The sequence below is a fragment of the Microtus oregoni genome, unplaced genomic scaffold (assembly GCF_018167655.1).
Source record: "Microtus oregoni isolate MIOR12 unplaced genomic scaffold, Mior012 000000F_ref0000247, whole genome shotgun sequence".
Classification (NCBI taxonomy): domain Eukaryota; kingdom Metazoa; phylum Chordata; class Mammalia; order Rodentia; family Cricetidae; genus Microtus; species Microtus oregoni.
In genome coordinates, this window is record NW_024543059.1 from 11,138,249 (window position 1) to 11,160,322 (window position 22,074).

General features: G+C 40.0%; 1 protein-coding gene across 7 annotated transcripts in view; it reads left to right on the top strand.

Annotated features, from left to right (window-relative positions):
* Positions 1 to 22,074, top strand: part of Zfand6 (zinc finger AN1-type containing 6) — a 64,527-nt gene that overhangs the window by 33,921 nt on the left and 8,532 nt on the right. For 3 of the 7 annotated variants that reach the window (XM_041652050.1, XM_041652059.1, XM_041652068.1), the window contains 4 exons: positions 8,035 to 8,192; positions 15,724 to 15,894; positions 16,243 to 16,351; positions 17,496 to 17,596. In XM_041652050.1, coding sequence (XP_041507984.1) covers positions 15,741 to 15,894; positions 16,243 to 16,351; positions 17,496 to 17,596 — 364 coding nt within the window. In that variant the 5' untranslated portion in view covers positions 8,035 to 8,192; positions 15,724 to 15,740. The remainder of the gene's footprint in view (positions 1 to 8,034; positions 8,193 to 15,723; positions 15,895 to 16,242; positions 16,352 to 17,495; positions 17,597 to 22,074) is intronic. The other 4 variants (XM_041652092.1, XM_041652074.1, XM_041652042.1 and 1 more) reach the window with 2 other exon arrangements.

Here is a 22,074-nt window from a genome sequence, read left to right on the forward strand (position 1 = left end):
CCTGGGAGGCAGAGCCAGATGAATCTCTGAGTTTGAGGCCAGCCTGGTCTACAGAGCATGTGCCAAGACAGGTACCAAAGCTACGTAGAGAAACCCTGTCTTGAAAAACAAACAAACAAACAAATAAATAAATAAATAAATAAATAAATGTCAGCCAGATGGTTTTACCCCTTCTTTCCATGCCTCTATACAGTGCAGTTATAACTTTCTGTATCTGCTGTTCTGTCTCCTCTGCTTGGGTTATAGGTAGCTTGTTCGTAGGCATTTCCTCTGTTATCAGAAATTTGGCAAGACCTAAGCACTGTAGGTAATGCAGACTATCAGAATGTTAGTAGGAGCACATTGAGCAATGTGTAACTGCTAGATGATTGGGAAAGGGATATGTGAGGGAGGAAGGGATATGTGATGTTGTGTCCTACAGTATTTGGTTAGTGATATAATTTCGATTTTTCAGTTTTTGGTAATTCCTACCCCCCCCCCCCACACACACGCACACACACAAAAGATTTGGACTTTGGACCTTTTAGGCAAGAGTTTTATGTCCCTGGTCATTTTTTTTTTCTTTCAAGGGGTAGCAGGTTCACGAGCCCTGACTTTCCTGTTAGCCTATTAGCCACCTAAGTGCTGAGTTTATAGACTTGCACAACCAAGCCTGGCTCCAGTTTTTAATCTGGGGGTAAAGTTTGAAAAATGTAGGATGGATTGGTAAACTGTTAAATGAAAAACATCTCCATTGAGAAACTTAGGGTGGCTGTATAATTGGTCTGATGGTGCTATTATGCTCTAAGCTGTTGATGACTGACCTTCCCTGGGAGTTGTTCTCTGATTTCCATACACTGTCGTCCCCACCACCACCACCATACACACATGCCAATTCAGGTCACTCAGAAAATACAAATAAAGGTAATATAGTCTTAGGGCTACTATTGCTGTGATGAGACACCAAGACCATGAAAAAGTCTTCTAAAAGAAGGCATTGAATTGGGGCTTGAATACATTCAGTGGGGTAGTCCATTATCATGGCAGGAAGCATGGAAGCACACAAGCACACATGGTGCTGGAGAGTAGCTGAGAGTTCTACATCTGGATTGGCAGGCAGCGGGAGGAGAGACACACAGGGGGGCCTGGCTTACACATTTGAAACCCTAAAGCCCACTCCCACGGGTCACACGTCCTGTCATAGTGCCAAACCACCGCATATATAAGTTTAAATTTTTATTTAACTTTAATATTTTAAGAAAAAAATTATTGCCGGGCAGTGGTGATGCACACCTTTACTTGGGAGGCAGACAGATTTCAGTGAGTTTGAGGCCAGCCTCTTATACAAAAGGAGTTCCAGGACAGCCAGGACTGTTAAACAGAGAAACCCTGTCTCAAAATCCCATCTTCCAAAGAGAGAAAATAAATTATCAATCTGCTTATACTCCCTCCCTTCCAACTCCTTCCATTCTACACAGCTGTTCCCTTCTAGTTTCATGCACCTCACCGTCAGTAGCTTATTTTATTTCTCAAGTGTGTGTTGCTTGTCATTGTATGGATATGTGCACAGGCTCACAGGTGCCCATAGAGACCAGAAGAGAGCATTGGAGTTATAGGCAGTAGTGAGCTATCTGATGTGGCTGTTGGGAACCAAACTGAAAAACAGTACTTGATGAACCAACCATCTCACCCATGTGTCTTTTATTTTTATAAACTCACCTCAGTCTGCTAGTACCACCAGTATGTGCAAGGGTTTAGGGCCATCTACTGGAGCAGGGCTAGCCTCTGGGCCAATACACATTGAATCAATGAAGGAATGGATGAATGCTTTGTTTTATGATCTGTAAAAGTTGACAACACAAGTTAGTTAAGGAGGGGTTTGTGTTGACTGACAGTTCAAGGGTACAGTTATGATGATAGATCTGTGGAGCAGTTGTCAGATTGTGTCCATAGGCAGGAAGCAGAAAGCTTTAAGTGCTGGAGCTCTGTTTGCTTCTTTTCCTTTTTATGCAATCTGGGATCCATGCAATGGCTCCACCCACTTTCAGGGTAGGTTTTTCTTCCACTAAAATACCCTTGTAATAGATACTCTGAGAGGTATATGTGGGGTGATTCTAAATCCAGTCAAGTTGACAGTGAAGATTAGCAACCACAGATACCATCTGACTTGTTTTTTCCCTACTGTTTTCCTTTAACAGCCACTTTTACCTACTGTGATGTCATGCAGCATCCCTTTTTATCACTGAATTCTTTTCAAAGCAACATGAAATACATAAGAGAATGGCAGTATGTGGTGAGCAGTGCTCGTTAAGGCTCCTTCTAATTGTAAGATGAAATAATTCCCTGTAGAAAAAAACAGGTATCACACCTACCTCCATGTGAGGAGTCTGGGTTCAGCATTAGTAGACAGTGTCATAATCAAAGCTGGCGTTAAAATTAAGACAGTCTGTTCTTTTTACCGTTGCCCTGTATATGAAGTTGGCCTTGCTTATCTAATTGTTCTGCAGTGAATTGTAGTCAGGCGTCTTCTCGGGATATTTGTTAGCCTTACTTCAATTGACTGCATGTTTGCTGGAAAAAAAAAATCAGCCTCTGGAAATGCCACGCATGTTGTTATTTATTTTACTTGCTTGTTTTGTGGTGCTGGGGACCAGATCTAGAGCCTGTGCATGTCAGCAAGAGCTCTACCACTCTTCTCAGCCACTGTGCTCTTCTTTTTTGTCTTAACCTCTGTGAAGTTAAAATGATTATATTCCTAAATTTTTTGGTTACTTGTTAGGACTTTGTGGTTTTTGTGGATGTTTTAATTTTGAAGGTAGATTGTCTTTTTAGGTGCATGAACATCAAACATTAATATCTGCCCTTGTTGATTGAACCCATGCTTACCAATGACCTACCATAGAGCCACATTCTTATCTTTCTACATTGATCCTTGCAAGTAGAACCTGTGTCATAAAATTGCCATTATAATGACCAGCAGAAGAGTAGGCAGCACTCACTGGTCAGTGTATCATTCTTGAATAAAGCTGTAACAAAAAAGAAAAAGTGGTTTGCTGTCATGGAGTCTTGCTGTGTCTTTCCTAGTAACATTTCTAACCAAACAAGTTTTGAAAGTATTCTGGGTTTTTCTTGAGTGCCTGCTGGATACACTGTACCTGGGTCAGGAATTGGCAGACCCTGGTCCACTAACTAAATACTTCTCGGTTAACTTTTATTGTTAACACACTCATTAATTAACTTTTGTGTGTGACTTCTTTGTAATACCAAGGTAGAACTTGAGAGTTGCAGTAGGGACCATATGGCCCACAAAGCCTGATATTTATTGTTAGTGATTAGAGGAAAAGTTTGCCAACATCAGTCTATTGTATTTTCAGATATAACTCTAGGGGAAAGTGGTTTGTGTATTGAATTTGGTGTTTCCCTTTTCTGTCTTCATTCTTTCTGTCCTCACTGACAGGTTATTTGTGTATCCTTCATCTGTCAGTTGATCTGAAGGGCACCACTGCTGATTATAGACATCTGTGCTGTAACAATCCCTCTGGGTTTGTAGGTGTCTGTTCCCCCAGCAGGCCTGTTCTCCAAAAAAGGAGTCATGAAACTTAACTCTGTCCAAAAGGTGACTTTTATCTGTGTCATATGGGCAGGAAACTATGAGGAAGGCTTTATTCCAATGTGCCATTATCCCAGAAATCTTATAAAGGAAGGGTTGAAGGGAAGTAAAGCAGAATCTGTACAAAGATTTAATAAAGTCAATAATTTTACTGTTTTATTAGGAACTCCTGTTTTGGGATGGAGAGATAGCTCAGTGGTTAAAATCACTTGCTGCTCTTGCAAACTATTCAGATTCAGTTCCTAGCAGTCCCCTATGCTGGCTAATCTAGTCCCTGTTCTTCTGTGAAGAGACACCATGACCAATGCAACTCTTGTAAAAGAAAACATTAAAGTGGGTGCCGCACAGTTTCTGAGGTTTAGTGCATTGTCATCTTGGTGGGCCGCATGGAAGCATAGAGGCAAACATGGTACTAGAACAGTAGCTGATCCAAAGGCCAAGAAAGAGGCAGAGACAGACAAACTGGGCCTGGCACGCGCTTTTTAAGCCTCAAAGCCCACCCCCAATGATGCACTTCTTAGTCTTTCTAACCCTTTCAAATAGTGTCAGTTCCTGGTGATTAAGCATCCAAGTATGAGACTATGGGCCATAGTCTCTCACTCAGACCACTACAGTGGCTCACAGCCATACGAATTCTAAGTTACAGGAGATTCAACATCCTCTCCTGATCTTTACAAGCACCAGATATGCATTTTTTCCCTTTTATTTTTCAGACTGTGATATAATTACATCATTTCTCCTTGTCTTTTCCTTCAAACCCTCCCATATTACTACTCCTCACCTTGCTTTTCAAATTTATGGCCTCTTCATTGATAGTTGTTTTCTACACACACACACACACACACACACACACACACACACACTTATCCATTCCTAAATAAAGCCTGTTTGGTGTATATGGTATTTCTTGTATTTATGGTTTCAGAGCTGGCCATGTGATATCCAGTAACCAACTGGTGTGCTCTCTCTTAGGGAAGCCTGTTTGTCCTACTCTCACCATTTCTTAGTTGCCCTTAATTCTTTGTGTAGGGTTGAGGCATTCTGGCATGTCCATTGTTGTCATCCTTATTCAGTTCTTATCTGGGGAGTCATGGAGACTTTATGGGTTTAGCTTTTGACATTACTAGGAATCACGACAAACTCTCTGGTTTTTTAATTTAGTGGTTTTCAACTTTCTAATCCTGAGACCCTCTAATACAGTTCCTCACGTTGTGGTGACTGCCAGCCATAAAATTATCTGTTGCTATTCCATAACCATAATTTTGCTGCTGTTATGAATTGTAATGTAAATATCTGGTGTGTGATCCCTGTGGGGGTTCACAGCCGATAGAACTATTCTAGCTCTTTAGTCTTTCTGCTCTGTCTTCTACAATGTTCCTTGAGTTTTTAGGGGCAGGAAGGTTTTATAGGTGTACCCACTGGGACTTCACAATTCTGCATTTCGATTGGTTATGGTTTTCTGTAATGGTTTCCGTCAGAGAAACATGCCCAAACAGCTAGACTTCTCTTTAGCCACTACAAGATCAACTTTTAAGAAGAGATAAGACCTTTCCAGGGGTTCTGGATATAGTGAAGTTGGAAGAGTGATTGCCCAATATGCACGAAGCCCAGGGTTCCATCTCCAGCAACAGTTTTGGAGTAGTAGCACATGCCTGCAATTCTAACACTTCGGAGGCGGATGGTAGCAAGATTAAATGTGAAGCTAAATTGTTGCATAGGCCTGCCTGGGCTAGGAGAGCCTACAGAACATAAAATGAAGAATGTTAAGGGTTAGGGATAAAATGTTTCCTCACTTCTCACTTCTCAGTGCCACTGCTAAGGTGTCAGCTGTTTAATCCTCTCTTCTACTGCTGGCGCAGATGCCGACACAGAAAAAGACGCACGCTTTGTTTTATTGTTTGAGACAAGGCAGCCTGCCTGTGCTGGAACTTGCTGTCTGATCTTGCCTCAGCCTTCCCAGTACTGTTATACTGTCTCTGTGCTACACTTGGTATTTTTTTTTTTTGAAATGGGGTTTTCTCTATGTTATGTAGGCTGCCTTTGAATTTAAGTGGAAGTGATCCTATTGCTCCAGCTTTTCAGTACCAAGAAGTACAGGTACATGATATTACCTAGGGCTATAAGTTGTTAATATCATGAAAGTAGTTTTGATCTCCTAAACTCAGAAAAGGTCTCAGGGAAACCAGGTTGGCTTTGCACGCTTGGTTTAGAGGGTAGACTGTAGCCAGTAGTGGCCAGAATGGTTAGGTTGAATCCTAAAGTATCTACATCTATAATAAAGTCATTGTACAAATTCCAAGAGGTTTAGAAAAAGATGTTACTGAAGAATTTAAGTAAGCCAGTCATTCACAAAGACTGTAAACTAAGTTGGCTGTGAGAAATGAAGGAGATAAAGATGTGGAGGGAAGAGATAAAGCCACTCCTTGCTCTGACTGCCTGGAAGTGGTAGTTGGATGACTTAAAAACTTGAAGGTCAAAGAGGAGGAAATGAGAGGGCTTATAGGCACGGATCTTGTGTATTACAGATCACATTTTATATTTGGGGTTTTGTGTGTGTATGTGTGTGTGTTGTTTTGAAAAGCATATGAAAGTCTAAATGAGGCAGCCACTGGAGAGCTCTGAGTGTATTTTCCTGCCTTTTGTATAAAGGGGGTATTGAGTGATTTTATGTATGTAAGTACTGACTTATTTTTTTGAAGAAAAGTAGTAGAGTCAATATCAGTTTTGAGAGCATGTTAGCTGGAGGTCCAACTGATTACCACATAGGTCTGTCTTGATGATGTGGCAGCCAGCTTCCCCAAAGTGACAAGCATATGGACAGGCTGATAGTGCCTCGCAGCAAGGAACGAACGGTCTTTTTAGTAGTGTCTTTGAGGTAGTTATGTATGCCTAAAGCATACAGTCCTGCCTTATTTTACATTTTAAAAGTTGAGTCCATATAAATCACCAATAAGAGATAAAATAACAAAATCTAGAAGAAAAGTATAGAATATCTTCATGATCTTGAAATAGACAATAGTTTATTAAATAGCACCTAACAATACGAGGGCATTGTTAACTTACCTCACTGTGATGAGATATCTGACAGAAAGAAGTTTCAGGAAGAAAAATCTGTTTTGGCTCACAGTTTCAGATGACTCAGTCCAGCATGGTAGGGAAGTCCATGTTATTAAAGAAAGTGTTATAGGCCCCTTGTTTCACAGCAAACCAGGAAGCAAAGAGTGCAAGCCCAGGATGAGGGACTTCGTATCACCTTCAAAGGTTTGCCCCCAGAAATCTGTTCCGCAGGCCCAGCTTCCTAAAGGTTCCACAACGTCCTAAAGCACTGCCACCAGCCAGGGAACACACATTCAATAGAATTAAGCTGCATTAAAAATGGAAAAGACAGGGCACATAGTAGGCAAAATCGGGGGCGTGGAATCATCCAACAGAAAAGACAGTGAAGACAGAAGAGGATGCCCAGTAGCCAGTCAGCATGCTGATGCCCTCTGCTGTGCCAGTGATGGTGAAGCAGTAAGGCATGGGGGCACAAGGACATTAAATAGAAGGAAAGTAGTAAAAAGCAAAGAAAAATAATTCTCTTGATTTTAGAGTCCAGAAATCAGAAATGAAAGTGCAACTGAACATCTTAGAGCTTGCTGTGTCTCTCTCCTAAGCCTTACCTGGTTAATCAAGGATGAGATGGCCTCAGATTCTTACTCTATTTGGGAAATAGGGTTTCAGAGGTTAGGGTATGGGTATCTTTGGAGCCATCATTTAGCCCAGTGTAGGGAGAATCAAAGAATAGCCTGAGACTTATGCTGCTAGGAACATGTAAGCATTTGTGTTTGCTTTGGGAAACTGGTGGTCTCTGCTGAAGTTGAATATCCACATACCATGATCCAATTTTTCTACTCTTAGGTATGTACTGAGCCAAAGTATGAATGCATGTTAACCAAAAGTTACATAATATTCCCAACAACTGTATTTGTAGAAGTCATAGATATAAGAAAATTCCAAAACCCCCATCTACATGAGATAATCTTTTATGCCATGGAGCATACTATATAGGGATGAGAATAAACAGTTACATAAAGAACATAGCTGAGTCCCACAATGTTAGATGTTATTAATTTCTTTACAAAAATTTAAGAGATACTACTGAGTATAGTACTCAGGCATGAACACACATACACTGACCACTTGCACCTTGCCCCATTTGTTGACTTTGAACTCGCAGAGGGCATGTGTCCTTGTCTAGCTGTTACAGACCCTTTTGATGAGATTTATTGTTCAGGCCTGTGGAAACTTTCAGTAGCAGTAGCTAGGCAAGTGGGGTTTATAATATACTTCTTATGTTGATGTGGTTAGCATGTAGGAATGATGTGATGTATGTTTTCTAGGAAAATATTTTTAAAGATTTTACCCATATGTTAGGAGGACTCAATGGCCTTTTTGTCTTTCAGTGCAAGCAACAGCAGGAAAGAAAACTCGACATATAGGGATCTGGGGACTGCTATGCAGAGAGTTACCAAGCCTACAACAAGTACAGTAGGAACTCTAACCTAAGTCCCTGTTCTTTCATCAGAGTGAGCAGCTTTCTTCCCAAGAGTTTTCTGTCAAGGTGTGTTTTCTGTTTGCTTTGTGACCTTCCTATTTATCTCTGCATACCACTTACCCCCCCAACTGTGTGTGTGTGTGTGTGTGTGTGTGTGTGTGTGTGTGAGAGAGAGAGAGAGGGGGGGGGGGGATCTTCACTCATGGAATTAAAGATCCTGTTGTTTGGGTTGGAGAGGTGGCTCAGTGGTTAAGAGCACTGACTACTCTTCCAGAGGTCGTGAGTTCAATTCCCAGAAACCACATGATGGCTCACAACCATCTGTAATGAGATCTGGCGCCCTCTTCTAGCGTGTGGGCATACATGGAGGCAGAATGTTGTATACACAATAAATAAACAAACAAACAAATAAATCTTTACAAAAAAGATCCTGATGTTCAGAACTCTGAGAAATTACTTTGTGTCAGATTGGCCACTAATTGATCTTTGGTTCGTGTATTAAAAATTATAGTAGGGGGTACCTTTATTCTTTGCAGCCTTCTGAGATTCCATTTCCTTTTATACAGTAATAGAGAACTAGCCATGTCTGGGTGCTAAGCTTTCTGGTGACTAATGAAAGGGAGCTGGGCAGTCCCAGGACTCAGGAGATAGAAGGAAATGATCTCTCTGAACTTGAGGCCAGCCTCCTCTATGTAGTGAGTTCCAGGCCAGCCAGAGCTACAAAGTGAGACTCTCTCCAAAAAAAAAAAAAAAAAAAAAAAAATTCAGAAAAAGAGTGGAGGGACATTAAGGAGTTTGTACTATAGCACTGATTAACAGTTTAATTGCTTGCTACATTATGTGTGTGCACACTACTCAACTCCTTTGGAAATTACTAGTAAGGTCCTAAACTCTGGTCAGGGGCTGGGGAGATGACTCAGTGGTTCCAAAACCTCAGATTTGGTTCCTAGCACCCATAGTCATCTGTAATCCCAGTTCCAGGGGATCCGATGTCTTATTTTGGCCTTTGCCAGCCCCAGGCATACATGAAGTACATGTACTTATATAGGCACACGTGTGTGTGTGTATTTTTTACTACTGCTAGGAGATGAAGGGCCCAAAGAGTATATAGCCTTTGAGAAGTTGACCATGAAGTGGATGGCCACACATCCAAGAATATTGGCCAGCACAAATTGGCCTTAATAGGGTTGGGGGAGCGACACAAAGTTGAGTGGGGTGGACTTCAGAAGAGTTGGGGGAAGGAGGGTGAACATGGTCAAAACATTCTGTACAAAATTCTCAAAGAATTAATAAAAACTATGTTTTAAATCTGAAAAATAACAAGAAGACTGGACCAAGTGGGCAGGCACAGAGGGCATTCTAGAGTTCAGGCCTGCCTAGCCGAGCTTCAGTGTTGAGAACATGAGCTCACTTTGTATGAGGTCTTCCTATTTTTCTTGGAAGTCTGAAACTTCTATGTAACATTCCCCAAGTTCTGAAGACTAACAAGTAGGTAATTTTAATATGTGCTGGCCAACCAAACATGGCCGAATAAGATTAAGTTGGTATTTTACAGCTCTCTGAGTGACTGTAAATTTTCTATCTAGTTTCCTTTAGATCAAGTCAGGAAAACAATGGGGCATGCATCTTTTAACTGCTCTGTTCTAAATCACATTTCCACATTACTTTCAACAATAATGAGATGTGGTTAGTCAGCAAATACTATGTAGGGTTCATGTGGGCATAAAAGGGATTTGAAGACTCTTCGTACAGATGGAAAGTGAGTTATTAGATTGCCCTATGGTAAGATTGAAGCATCATAAAGAGTGCCATATGCAGCTTTCTGAGGAATTCAAGAAAGACTGACTTCTTGAAATAGGACTGTTGGGACATAGCAGACAGCATCTACAGGGAAGGAGCGGCAAGAGCTCTCAGCAGTCTACATAAAGCAAGGGACTGGTAGAGTTGGAGAAGCTTTAGCTGTGTGGTGGGCTATGTGCATGATTTAATCTCTTGCATAGGTAATGTGTGTATTCTAGAGCATCAACACTAGGGTAGATTACTGACTTATTCAGGCTCTTCCAAACACGGAAATGGCAAAGTTGGGAACTGCATTGTTGCTGACTGACTCCAAGGCTGTTCTCATTTGACATGGTATACTTTGCCTGGAAAGTAGACTGAGCTAGGTACATTATGTGGAACATGAATGCTTGGTTGAGTATTCTTCAAGGACAGTTACTATATAGTAACTCAGACTAAGTGTTCAAAGAACACTAAAGTCAGTGGACTGAAAGCAGGGTAGTAAAACAGAAATATTAAAAATAGTGCCGCTATTGTGCCCATGAGACGCCTAAAAACACCCCCACCCTTGCTCTCCAGTGTGAAGGATGGAAAGTAAAGTAACATGAGAGATTCCCAGATGAAATCACTAGAACTGGTTGGTGATTTGACTATAAGAAATGAAATAAAGGCATGCCCTTATAATTACATCTTTGTCTTCATTCATTGCTGATTTTTATAGGCATTTTAATAGTAATGAATTTTTTTGGCATTTTCAGATGATGTCATTTTGAATTTTTATACAGATAAGGACTTCGTTAGGGAAAATACATAAAGAAAAAATTAACTTTGAGTACAGTTGTTTACAGCTAGTTAAAATTGCATATTATCTTAAGCCTGAACAATTGCGTAAATTTAAGCTAGTCTTTAAATGCAGATAATAAAAATTCATGAATATTTCAAAATTAGATTTATTTTTAGATACTATAGATTGCCTTTTTTTTTTTTTTTTACATAAAAAGACTGATCTGTCTGTTTACCAGATATGTGACTTTGGACTAGTTACTGAGTTTTTTGAGTATTATTTTCCTCATTTTTAAACTGGGGGTCTCATAGCACCGTCTTGGAGAGTTGTTTAGAGATAAATGGCATAAGGATAAAACAATAGTCCCACAGTAAGTTCCGAATGACTGAAGCATTAGCGAGCAGGAGTGATGGGCTGTATTTGACTCTGAAGAACTGCTTCAACACTTTCATGGGCTGTTTTATTACTGTACGTGCTAGCCAGTGCTCGAGCTTATGCCTGGCATTTTCTCCTGGATTTTTAGCTGTGGAGTCCCACAGTGCAACAGGAAGAATCTATCTGCCCTCTTCTTTTCCCCTACCTGTTTTGCTCCCTGCTCGTTTCAGTGCTAGATTGATGCCTTGCAAACTCACCTGCCAGAAAAAGCACAGTGTGGTGTGAGGGCAGACTCTGGTGTTCCCATGGACTCTTGCTGTGCCGTTGCCTTCAAATGAATTGTTAACTTTTGTGACTTATTTTTTTTGATAATTTTGAATCTTTACAAAAGTTACTTTTTCAATGTTTTGAAAATGAATAAATAAGATGGAATGTTTTTATATACCTGTGTAATACCTTGTATCTTTTGAATTCTGAAAAATTATTGTCAGTTTGCTATTGTGCAGGGTATAGTTTGGCTTAGGAAATAGCTAGAATTAGATGGTATAGAATTTTAATGTTTGTCTTGAAGTTAAATGTTGTGATAAGAAAGCTTGATGGTCATGCTTTTGTCTGTCTGTTTACCTGAGTGTTCATAGCAATGCATCCCCTCTCTCTTTTGTCTGTGTCTGTTTACCTGCGTTTTGTAGAAGTACGCCCTTCTCTCTTTGGGGTTTTTGTGATTTTTCAGTCACACTGAAATGCTTATCTATTGTGGGGGAAGCTCCTTTTGTTTTATCTTTTTGTTTTATCTTTTTTTAACCTGTTGCTTAGAAATATGGCATAGTAACATTTGAACCTGATTGTTTCTAAGTTGTCTTTACTCCGTTACCTATCCTCAGGGCCTTGTTAGGTGTCCCATGTAGTCTCCACTGATAAAATTTTACATCCAGAGGTAATACTGTGTGTCTGTTTGTACACAAAAGAGTAAGTCAGCTTTGTTCCTCTTCCCAAAAGAATCCGTGTCAGCCCTCTTGAAGTGCTGTGGCCTGTGTTGAGAAATGTGCATTCTGCAGCAGTGTATTCTCAGTGTTAGGTCCAGAATCTTAGGCTTTCTCAAACTGATGAGTACCATGAAAAGCTTTTCTAATGAATATTATGTGTTGTGCTATTTTTCATATGACAAGTAAAACTGAGGAGAAAATGTAATACTAATTCATTTAAAATGTTTTAATGGAAAATTGCATCTACTCCTTTGTACACTTTTTTTTAGTAATAGGCTTAATAAAACAAGATTCTCATAATTGGCTGAGGATTTAACATAATACAGGTCTGTAAAGAAAATCTGGGCTCTTGTAGTTGAGAAAAGAATGTCTTAAACCTTTCTAGATGATAAAAGGTGGTGTTCTTTAATAGTATCTCAAAGTTTCTTCAGGGATGGTTGCAGCTAAGACCCTGATATCATATAAAACCTCTTTGTCTTCTGTTGGCCTGTCTTTCAGTTTGAATGGATCTTTTGTACTGTCATACATTCGGTACTTGATTCACTGATTTACAGAGCTTTTTAAAGATCGGTTCAGTATCATTTAATCATTCTATTAATAGTACCAATAATTTTACTAAAATACTCAAAATATTAGAGATTTGTTAAGCCCTTTTCTGTCTGAACGCATGAATGTTGTCCTTGGCAGAGACTACTTTTGTTTGATTGTTTTGGTGTAGCAGGTGCATTTATTTTATTTTTAAGGAAATGTCGGCCATATAATCATATCTGAATCACCAGTTCATCAGTCATTCTTTCAAATAAAATTGTTCATTAAAAGGATAATTCAATCACTTCACAATTGAAATAGTTGCACAACCATTTTTTTCTTTTATATTTCTCCAGAATGTAGAAATGCTTCATAGGTGACCTCTTCAGTTGATCACACAGAATAATAAAATTATGTAGTGGCACATGCCTGTGGCCTCAGAAAACTCAGTCTCAAAGAAAATAAGATACGAGTGCCTAGGCAAAATTTAATGAATAAATTGCTTTTTGCTCTGGGTGTAGCTTGATGATGTCTGCTAGTATGGTTTATTCCACTGCCTGTTTGGCTCATTGAAAGGCTTTGGATGTTAATACACCGCTACTTTTGCACTGTTAAGGATCATTGGCAGGATGTTTGTTTTAGGGCAGATAACTGGTTAATGCTGATCTTCAGGTGATAGATACTGACCTCCATAGGGTCTCACGCACCATACTTTTAAAACTGCCAGCTTAAAACCTGGACTTGGTATAGCCAGGCTACCTGGATGAATCCCAGCTGCATTATAATGATGAGTAGTCATCCTGATAAGAAAACTAGACAAACATGAAAAAAGAGTACAGGGCTAGGGAGGTGGTTCAGTGGATAAAGTGTTTGATACACAATCCCCCACAGTCACATAAAAAGCCAAGCACTGCAGCATACTTTTGTAATTCCAGTGCTGTGAAAGTGCAGACCGAAGGATCCCTGGCACCGGCCAGACAGACGGCCTAGCTGTATTGGTGAACTCCAGATTCAGTGAGACATACGTTTTTAAACACAAGGTAGAAAGTGACCAAGGAAGTCTCCCAGTTTTAGTTTTAACCTCTGGCCTCAGCACACCTGCACACACACAGTAACAAACACAAAAGAAAATGCAATAGATTAGCGTCCTTCTGGAACATCTTGCCATCAGACTTTTATATTAGCTTCTTTCCATTTGAATTGTCTTTTAGTTGACATGTGAATCTACAGAAGAGAGATGACTGATGCAGTATGTGCTTCACACATACACTCTGGCAAGGATGAGATCCCGAAAGAACTTGTCATGCAGTGAAAAGGGAGCTTATTAGAACTTCAGGTCGTATTTCTAGCTAAAGGTCTAAATACTATCAACAGCCTGAGACATAGTCTGTTGTTTGTGATTTCCTGTTTTTAGGCATGGTCACTCTAGGTATAGGTAGCCCAGGCTGGCCTGAAACTCCGTGTAGTTCAGATTGGTGACTAGGGATTGTCTTGATTCAACTGTAATTACAGGTATGCATTACCACACAGAACTAGGACATTTTTTTCTTTATTCATTTGTTTATTTTGAGACAGGGTCTCACTGTGTAACACTGGCTGGCCTAGAACTTGCCTTTTAGACCGGGCTGGACTGGATCTCATAGAAATGTGCCTGCTTCTGTCTCCAGGTGCTGGACTAAAGGAGTGCTCCGGCATGCGGGCTAGGACAGTACTAATGGGAGATGCTAGGCCTGCAGCTTCCTTTTATAGTCCAGATAAAGGGTTCTTGGTTCTTAAATTTGGTACATCTTCTCTGTCAGCAATCTACAAAATACTGAGATAGAGCAAACTCTGGTTCCTATGAACAGTGAATGCTTTCCTTAGGTGTTTACCAAATTAAGGCAGTTTCAGTGACAAAGTGTTTTCTGTTTTGTGTGTCTTATTATTGTTGGTATGTAATGCACAAGGGTGTGCCTGTAGTAAGGGGTTCTTTTTAATAGCCTGTTCTAGTGTTTGCTCCGAAGGGTTGATTGTGCCAGATAGCCAGGTGCTTCCTGGGAGAGGTAGCAGTGAAGTCCTTCTGTCTTTCTGGGTTGACGGTCAGCTCCATGTGCTTCCCAACAGTTCTGAGTCCCAGCTGCTGGAATTAATGTTTCTGTCTCATTAGATTTTAATTTCACTCTTGAAAATTACCAATACTTTAAAAAGTAAAAAAGTTTTCCCTAATTAGGCAAGTGGTATCTTCATTTGAAAAAAAAAAGTCTAATGCAAAAAGGAACATATCAGAAAAAAATTAGCATTGCTATTCTTGAATATGTTTTCTGTTGCTCTTTTATAGTTCATAGCTGCTCCTTTAGCAGCGGTCAGCAGCAAATTGTATATAAAGTTTGCTGTACATTTTCACTAGCAACATTTTTTTTCTCTGAGAAAGTCATAATGTTACTGGTTCTGGAATTTTCCTTCATTAATACTTTTTGTCATTAGTCCTTTATTCTAATGTTAGGCATTTGAGGTGTTGTCAGGTTATGAACACCACGATAGCCCGCGAAGCATATCTGCATTCGTTGTTCTGTTTTGAATTATACGTTAGATGTTTTTCTATAGATGACCCTTAAGGAAAAGCAGTGATTGATTCAGAGAGCAATTTAGCAGGGCTCTTGAGGTGAATTGCTAAATTGCCTTCCAAAATGATTGAATTCATTTCTTATTTCACCAGCACTCTGCCCAGTTCTACATACTGTTACCAGAATGAATATTACATTCAGCTGTAATTTTTAAACAGAATGAGTCACAAGTTAATGTGGACTTAGAACAAAATTTAAATAGCTAGAAATTAAATAGTATAACTTACAGTAAAACTCAGTGATTGCTGGTTATTGTAAGAGTCCAAAATGAAGTTAATCTTTGACTGGTGCAGTCTCTTCAGAAAGAGGCCCCTTGCTCTAGAGAAGTTTTATTGTTTCTGAGCCAGCACAGACTTGCTTATATAGAGTAGCTTGAAGTAGAAGTTACCAAGTATCCTTTGCTCTTTACTTTTGTTGTTTTTAGGAACAACCATAGAGTACTTAGGGAAAGGGCACATATGTGGTTTCCCTTTCATTATAAAAAGATATTTGGATGATGTAAGACTGAAGTCGTGTATTAAGTTCTTATTCTTTGCAAATTTCAGGGGTACAACAGAAGAACATGGCTCAAGAAACTAATCACAGCCAAGCACCTATGCTTTGCTCCACTGGCTGCGGATTTTATGGCAACCCTCGTACAAATGGCATGTGTTCAGTATGCTATAAAGAACACCTTCAAAGACAGAACAGTAGCAGTGGTAGAATAAGCCCTCCTGGTAAGTGATCCAGCTAAAGCCCAGCAGTGTTGGTGACAAGCACATGGGATATGTGCAATACCCCCTTTCACGTTCTTCATGTGTGCAGTGCTACACTCCTATCACTGAATCACATTTAAAAGAGGTGGGGGATACAGGTATTGCTCAGTGGTAGAGCACAAGTCCCTAAGTTTAACCACTAGTACACTCCCCCCAAGTTTTCTCCCCATCAGCAAATTATTACAAAGTTGTAAATTAAAGAAGGAAAATGCGTATACTATGTTTTGTGGGCAGTTGATCTTGCATGTTGCTTTTGGATCAGGTCTTGGGCTGTTGGAATTACTAACATGCAGTGTGGTTGTGTTGCAGCAGCTTCTGTCAGCAGTCTGTCTGAATCGTTACCAGTACAGTGCACAGACAGCAGTGTCCCAGACGCTCAGTCAGCACTAGAGTCTACGTCTTCATCTCTGCAACCAGGGTAAGGTTATGCCATCTGAAAGGTAACTCGAAGACTGATGAAAACTAGAGTATTGGTCTTTTGTTCCTGATCACTTCGTTAAGGAGCACTTTAAAGCCACTGCAGGGTCTATTGATCTAACACTGTATCTCATTGCTTGCTGCTCACTAGTTACAAGATGCTTTTTGCTGTTTTTATGTCAAGGGAGAGATCTTCCAAGTCTTTAATCCCCCTTTGAGACATCTTTCTCTTTATTCTTTAACTACATCCTGACCTGGTGCTGCAGTCCCTTTAATCTAGCCCAGTGTCGGGTTAGTTCTTCACATTGCAGTCCATGGTCTACACGTATTAGTGCCTTGAATCAGAAGAACCTTGTCTCTGTTTCTTTTTGTTTTTATCATGAGGTAATACTCAGTGTTTTATACATACATACATACACACACACACACACACTTTGTTTTTAGCTCTGAAGTCAGAGATAGAGGAATGCATACAGAAGTACATGTTTTAGCCTCTGAACATCCTGGTGCATGCCTGTAATCTCAGGCTTAAGAAATGGAGGCAAGAGGATCAAGATCAAGGCCAGGCTCAACAACACTGCCAATTTGAGACCCTTCTAGACAAGAGAAAGAAGGGGGAGGGCCGGAAAGACTTGTCTGTTTGTTCCCTTACAAATCAGGCTGTTACTTTTTCACTATGGTTCCTTTTTAAAAATCTAAAGTAGACACTCACCACTCTGTTTAATTCTGTTTTAGAATTTCTGAAGCAAGACTGCATCTTTCTAGTTTTCATTTAGTGTTCCTGTGGTGGTTGTTACATATATATGCTGTTGCTTTGGTTTCCAAAGCATGAACTTAAGACCCAGATTAGCCTGTGGTTTCCAAGCCTTCATGATTATGTTAGGTTATGAGTGTCTCTGTGTTCTATAGTAAGTGGTACTTACTACGTTCCTTCAGTTATTATGGATATTTGGAAGGTGACCTTTTCAAATTAAACTGTTACTGGGAACAGTGAAACTCAACTGAAGGAAGCAGGAGGTTCTCTTGAGCCCAGGGGTTTTAAACCATCCTGGGAAACAGAATAAGTCCCTATTTCAGAATCAAAGAAGAAAAATAATTTTTAAAATTTTATGTTAAAAAAATAAAAATATCTCTTGCTTTTCTAGCCCTGTATCAAATCAGTCACTTTTATCAGAATCTGTAGCACCTTCCCAAGTGGACAGTACATCTGTGGACAAAGCAGTATCCGAGACAGAAGACCTGCAAGGTTTGCATATGATAGAGCATATGTTTGTTGTTTATTAACACTTGAGTTCGCGAGGCCAGAGGTTAGCATAGACGTGGGTATTAGAAAAGTACCTGCTTATGAGTACATTCTTTGATAGTTTTGAGAAGAATATTTCATAGTCTCAGATATTAAATTGACTAGAATGTTGGGATCCACTTCCCACTTAAATAATGAGATCAGCATAAAGAGAAGACTCAAATCTGTTTGAAAATATAATTAGAATGACCAGTAAAGGCATTAAACTATTATGTTCTGTTGTTTTCTCCAGTTAAGTATAAAAAAAAACCTTTGTTCTCCAAGCACTGGGATTACTGGCTTGGGGGAAGCTGGCTGTCTCTGGTTTTGACTGCTTATCTGAGGCCTTTCTTCTGGGTGGCCAGGCACTCCAGGCACTCCTCTCCCCATGTGACCTGCAGTGCAGCAGACATGTCCAGCTGCTTGCAATCCTAGTGTGGCACCCCATGCCCTTTCCCCCTGGCTCCATCAAGGGAGAGTACTGTGCAAAGACAAGTTCAGGGATGTGTGACAGCATGGCAGGGTTTAAGGAGAGAGCACACTGACCTCTGTTTGCATCCTGTATGGCATGGGTAGCCTGGTGACATGCTATTCATTTAAGTTTGTTGAATTTTATATTAAAAAATATAGATAGTTATCCGTGATTTATTTCTTGCCCAGTCATTGCTTAAGCAGATTTACCTATTTACAAATTTTGCTACAGGAAGTGAATTTTGCTTTGTGACCAACATAAATATTTTAACCTACCCCCACATAGCACTATAAATTCATAAAGTATAGTGTACAATTTTTTTGTAAATAGAAAAGTTTAAGGAAAAGTAGGGATGTGTGGGTTATTTTAAATGCATAAAATAAAAAATGTTAAGTTACCCACTAGTAACATAAACTAAAATAGGTGGTATCAAAGCTTAGCTTTATAAGAGTGACAGTGATGTGATTACCTAGGCAGGGAAGCTGAGGAAGATACTGGTTACAGAAAGGGTTTTAAAAGCCAGGCGGCGGTGGCGCACACCTTTAATCCCAGCACTCGGGAGGCAGAGTCAGCCGGATCTCTGTGAGTTCGAGGCCAGCCTGGTTTACAAGAGCTAGTTCCAGGACAGGAACCAAAAGCTACAGAGAAACCCTGTCTCGAAAAATCCCCCCCCCCCCCAAAAAAAAGAAAAGAAAAAAAGAAAGGGTTTTAAATATTTATTTTTATTTTTAATTGTGTGTGTGATCATGTGCATGTGAGGGCAGATGCTAGAGGCATCGGATGGAGCTGAGCTGCTCATTGTGGACCCTGAAATTGAACTTGGGTTCCCTGCAAGAGCAGTATGTGCTCTTAAACATTGAGCCATCTCTCTAGTCTGCTACAGAAAATGTTAATGAGTGAGGAAGAAGTGATAAATTTAGAATTTGAGAGAGCTTATTTGGAAGATGTAGGTAGGTAGAAGAAAGGTGATGCGGATTGAACCTGAAGTTGGGGTGATCTGGTATAGGCGGCTGAAGTGAGAGTTTGAAAGCAAAGCAGGAAGGTGAGCCAGCAGTGGAGCAGAAAACAAGGTCACTTATCTGGGTCCCGATAAGTTTCAGGCCGTAGACTCCACCAAAGGGGAGTTCCAAGGAGCAAATGGTTTTGAGAGGGAGGCTAGCAGAGAAGGAGGAGAAAGGCTGCTGCTCACCCAGGAGTTAGAACAGAATACCTTTTAGATTGTTGTCTGTGAAAAGAATTCAGAAAGATTAAAGATGCAGCTGGCTGTGATGGTGCGTGCCTTTAGTCCCAGAAGAGGCAGGCATATTTCTGAGTTCACGTCCATCCCGGTCTACATGGGCAACAGGACAACAGCCAGAGCTACATAGTAAGACCCTGTCCTGATAAAATGAACCAGAACCAACAAATAAGATTAGAGATGCAGTAAGAATTGAACAGTTTGACAAAAGATAAAGATTATTGGTAGGTGAATTAATAGTGCAGTAATATTTATTGTAGATGCTTCATCTCATTCTTATATATGGAGAACATATTAGTTCCCTCCAGCCCACCTTGAGTGTATTAACTGAGAAAGTGATTGAGATGTCGTATTAGGAGAGAGATTGTGGAACGATTTTGAAAGTTAGAGTTTCTTTTTTACAAGTATGTTTTGAATGACATTTAGGGTCAGTATTAAGTTCCCTAAAGACTTAGCATTCATAACTTCAGCACACAGACTCTTTGACAAGTCAGATATGTTTCACTTTTACCTAAGTTTAGGAAGGGATTAGTCTTCAACTCATAAAGTCTCTTAACAGCCTCGTGTGTGTGTGTGTGTGTGTGTGTGTGTGTGTGTGTGTGTGTGTGTGTTTGCATGTGGAGGCTAGAGCATAGGGTGTCTGTCCTATGTTACTTTTCTTATTTTCAGACATCCTCTTACTGGCCAGAATTGACCACGTTGTGTAAAGAGACTGGAGTGATTACAGACACATATCACTGGGCCCACCTGTTGTTTTATAAGCAGGTTCTGTGGGGCTAAACGCAGGTCCTCATGCTTGCAGAACAAAGCACTTTACAGACCTTATCCAGAACAATTGTCTTTAAAATTTTTTTATTTTTAAATTTAAAATGTATTTTTCTTTTTGTCAACAAATGTAATATGCTTCTTTGTATATATATCTACTTATATGTACACACACTTTGTACATAATTTCCTTGCTGACCAAATCAGAGAAATGATGTCTTCATCTATTGAATGAATAAAAACAGAAAGGCTCCTGCAGCACACATGGGGAGCTGGGACCTGGCATCCACTGTGTGGCTCTGTTCCCTTCACTAGACACTGTGGTGCATATGGACTGGGATTCACTGTATGCAACTTTCTGGTGTGCCCAGCCTCCTTTGTTCCCCTAGTAGGTCAGATCGATTGGTTAGGCAAGCTGACTGATATCCGTGTGTATTCCAGTGTCACTGGGTCTTTCAGAATAGCATTCCCTCTTCAGGTATCCTCTTATAATTAGAATATGGTACCACCAAATAGGTGATGCTTTTATTTTGGCATGATGGCTCTAAAGAACTTTTCTCATGTTAAATGAAAAGCTAGCCTATTGCTTTATATTGGTTATTTCATTCCTTTTTTTAATTAAAAAAAGATAGCTGTATCTCAAACTCTTCTTAAAAATCTAAATCATACTTATCAGTTCACAAAAACGAGTTTAAAGACAAAATACATATGCATCAATTATTCTGTGCTACTATACTAGATTGACTGCCCTATTGAAGATAGAGCTGAACTTTGGTTACCCTCCCAGCCCTCCAGGTCTTGGGTGGTGCAGACTGAAAAGAAGATGGGGTTTAGATGTAGAACTTCTGGTTTCATATCTTCATGTGCCACTGACAACATTTTTGCACTGTATTTTCATTATCTTTTAATCAAGTCCACCTTACAGGAAATTTAAAATAATTCAGACTGCAGAGGCAAAATGAGCTGTACAAGCAGTGGAGGGTATTCTTGTTTTGTATATGACCCAAATGATTTGAGAGTTAGAGACTTAGAATAAAAGATGACTAAAGCTTTCCAGTGTAGAATGAATCAGCTTTTTGGAGGGCTGGGCTGTCAAGGACAAAGCAGAGAGAGTTGTTAAATCAGTAGTTCATAGTAGAGGAACTCTTGGGCTAACTTGGGACTATTATTTAGGAAAGCTTACATAGTGTAGAAATCAGGGATCTCATGTCAGAAGGTGGTGGCCTTTAATCCCAGCCAGCTCTTAGGAGGCAGAGACAGGCAGATCTCTGAGTTCAAGGCCAGTCTGGTCTACAGAGCAAGTTCCAGGACAGGCCCCAAAGGTACAGAGAAACCCTGTCTCGAAACACCAAAAAAGAAAAAAGAAATGAATCAGGAATTTTATCAGATTTTGAAGAATGGGTAAAAACAGCCAAGACACTCTTGAAAAAAAAATACAAGACTTAATAGTTCCCAGTTTCAGACTTTATTAGAAGATAATAGTAATCCTAACTGAAGTGCTGTCATAAGGATACTCACATAGATCATTGGGATAGTATTGATAGTCCAGAAATGTAGTATTTGGAGCAGCTGAGCTGCTTCCCGCCACCCGGCTAGCTTTACCTGAAATAATTACACAGAAACTGTATTCTTTTAAACACTGCCTGGCCCATTAGTTACACCCTCTTATTGGCTAGCTCTTACATATTGATCTAACCCATTTCTAATAATCTGTGTAACACCACAAGGTGGCTTACCAGGAAAGATCTTAACCTGCGGCTGTCTGGAGTGGGAGAATCAATGGCAACTGCTTGACTCAGCTTTTCTCACAGCATTCTGTTCTGTTTACTCCGCCTACCTAATTTTCTGTCCTATTAAAGGGCTAAGGCAGTTTCTTTATTTAACCAATGAAATCAACACAAAACAGAAGACTCCCACATCACAGAAATAACACCCAGAAGCTTAAGGGCAGTTGAACTTAAAGGTCTA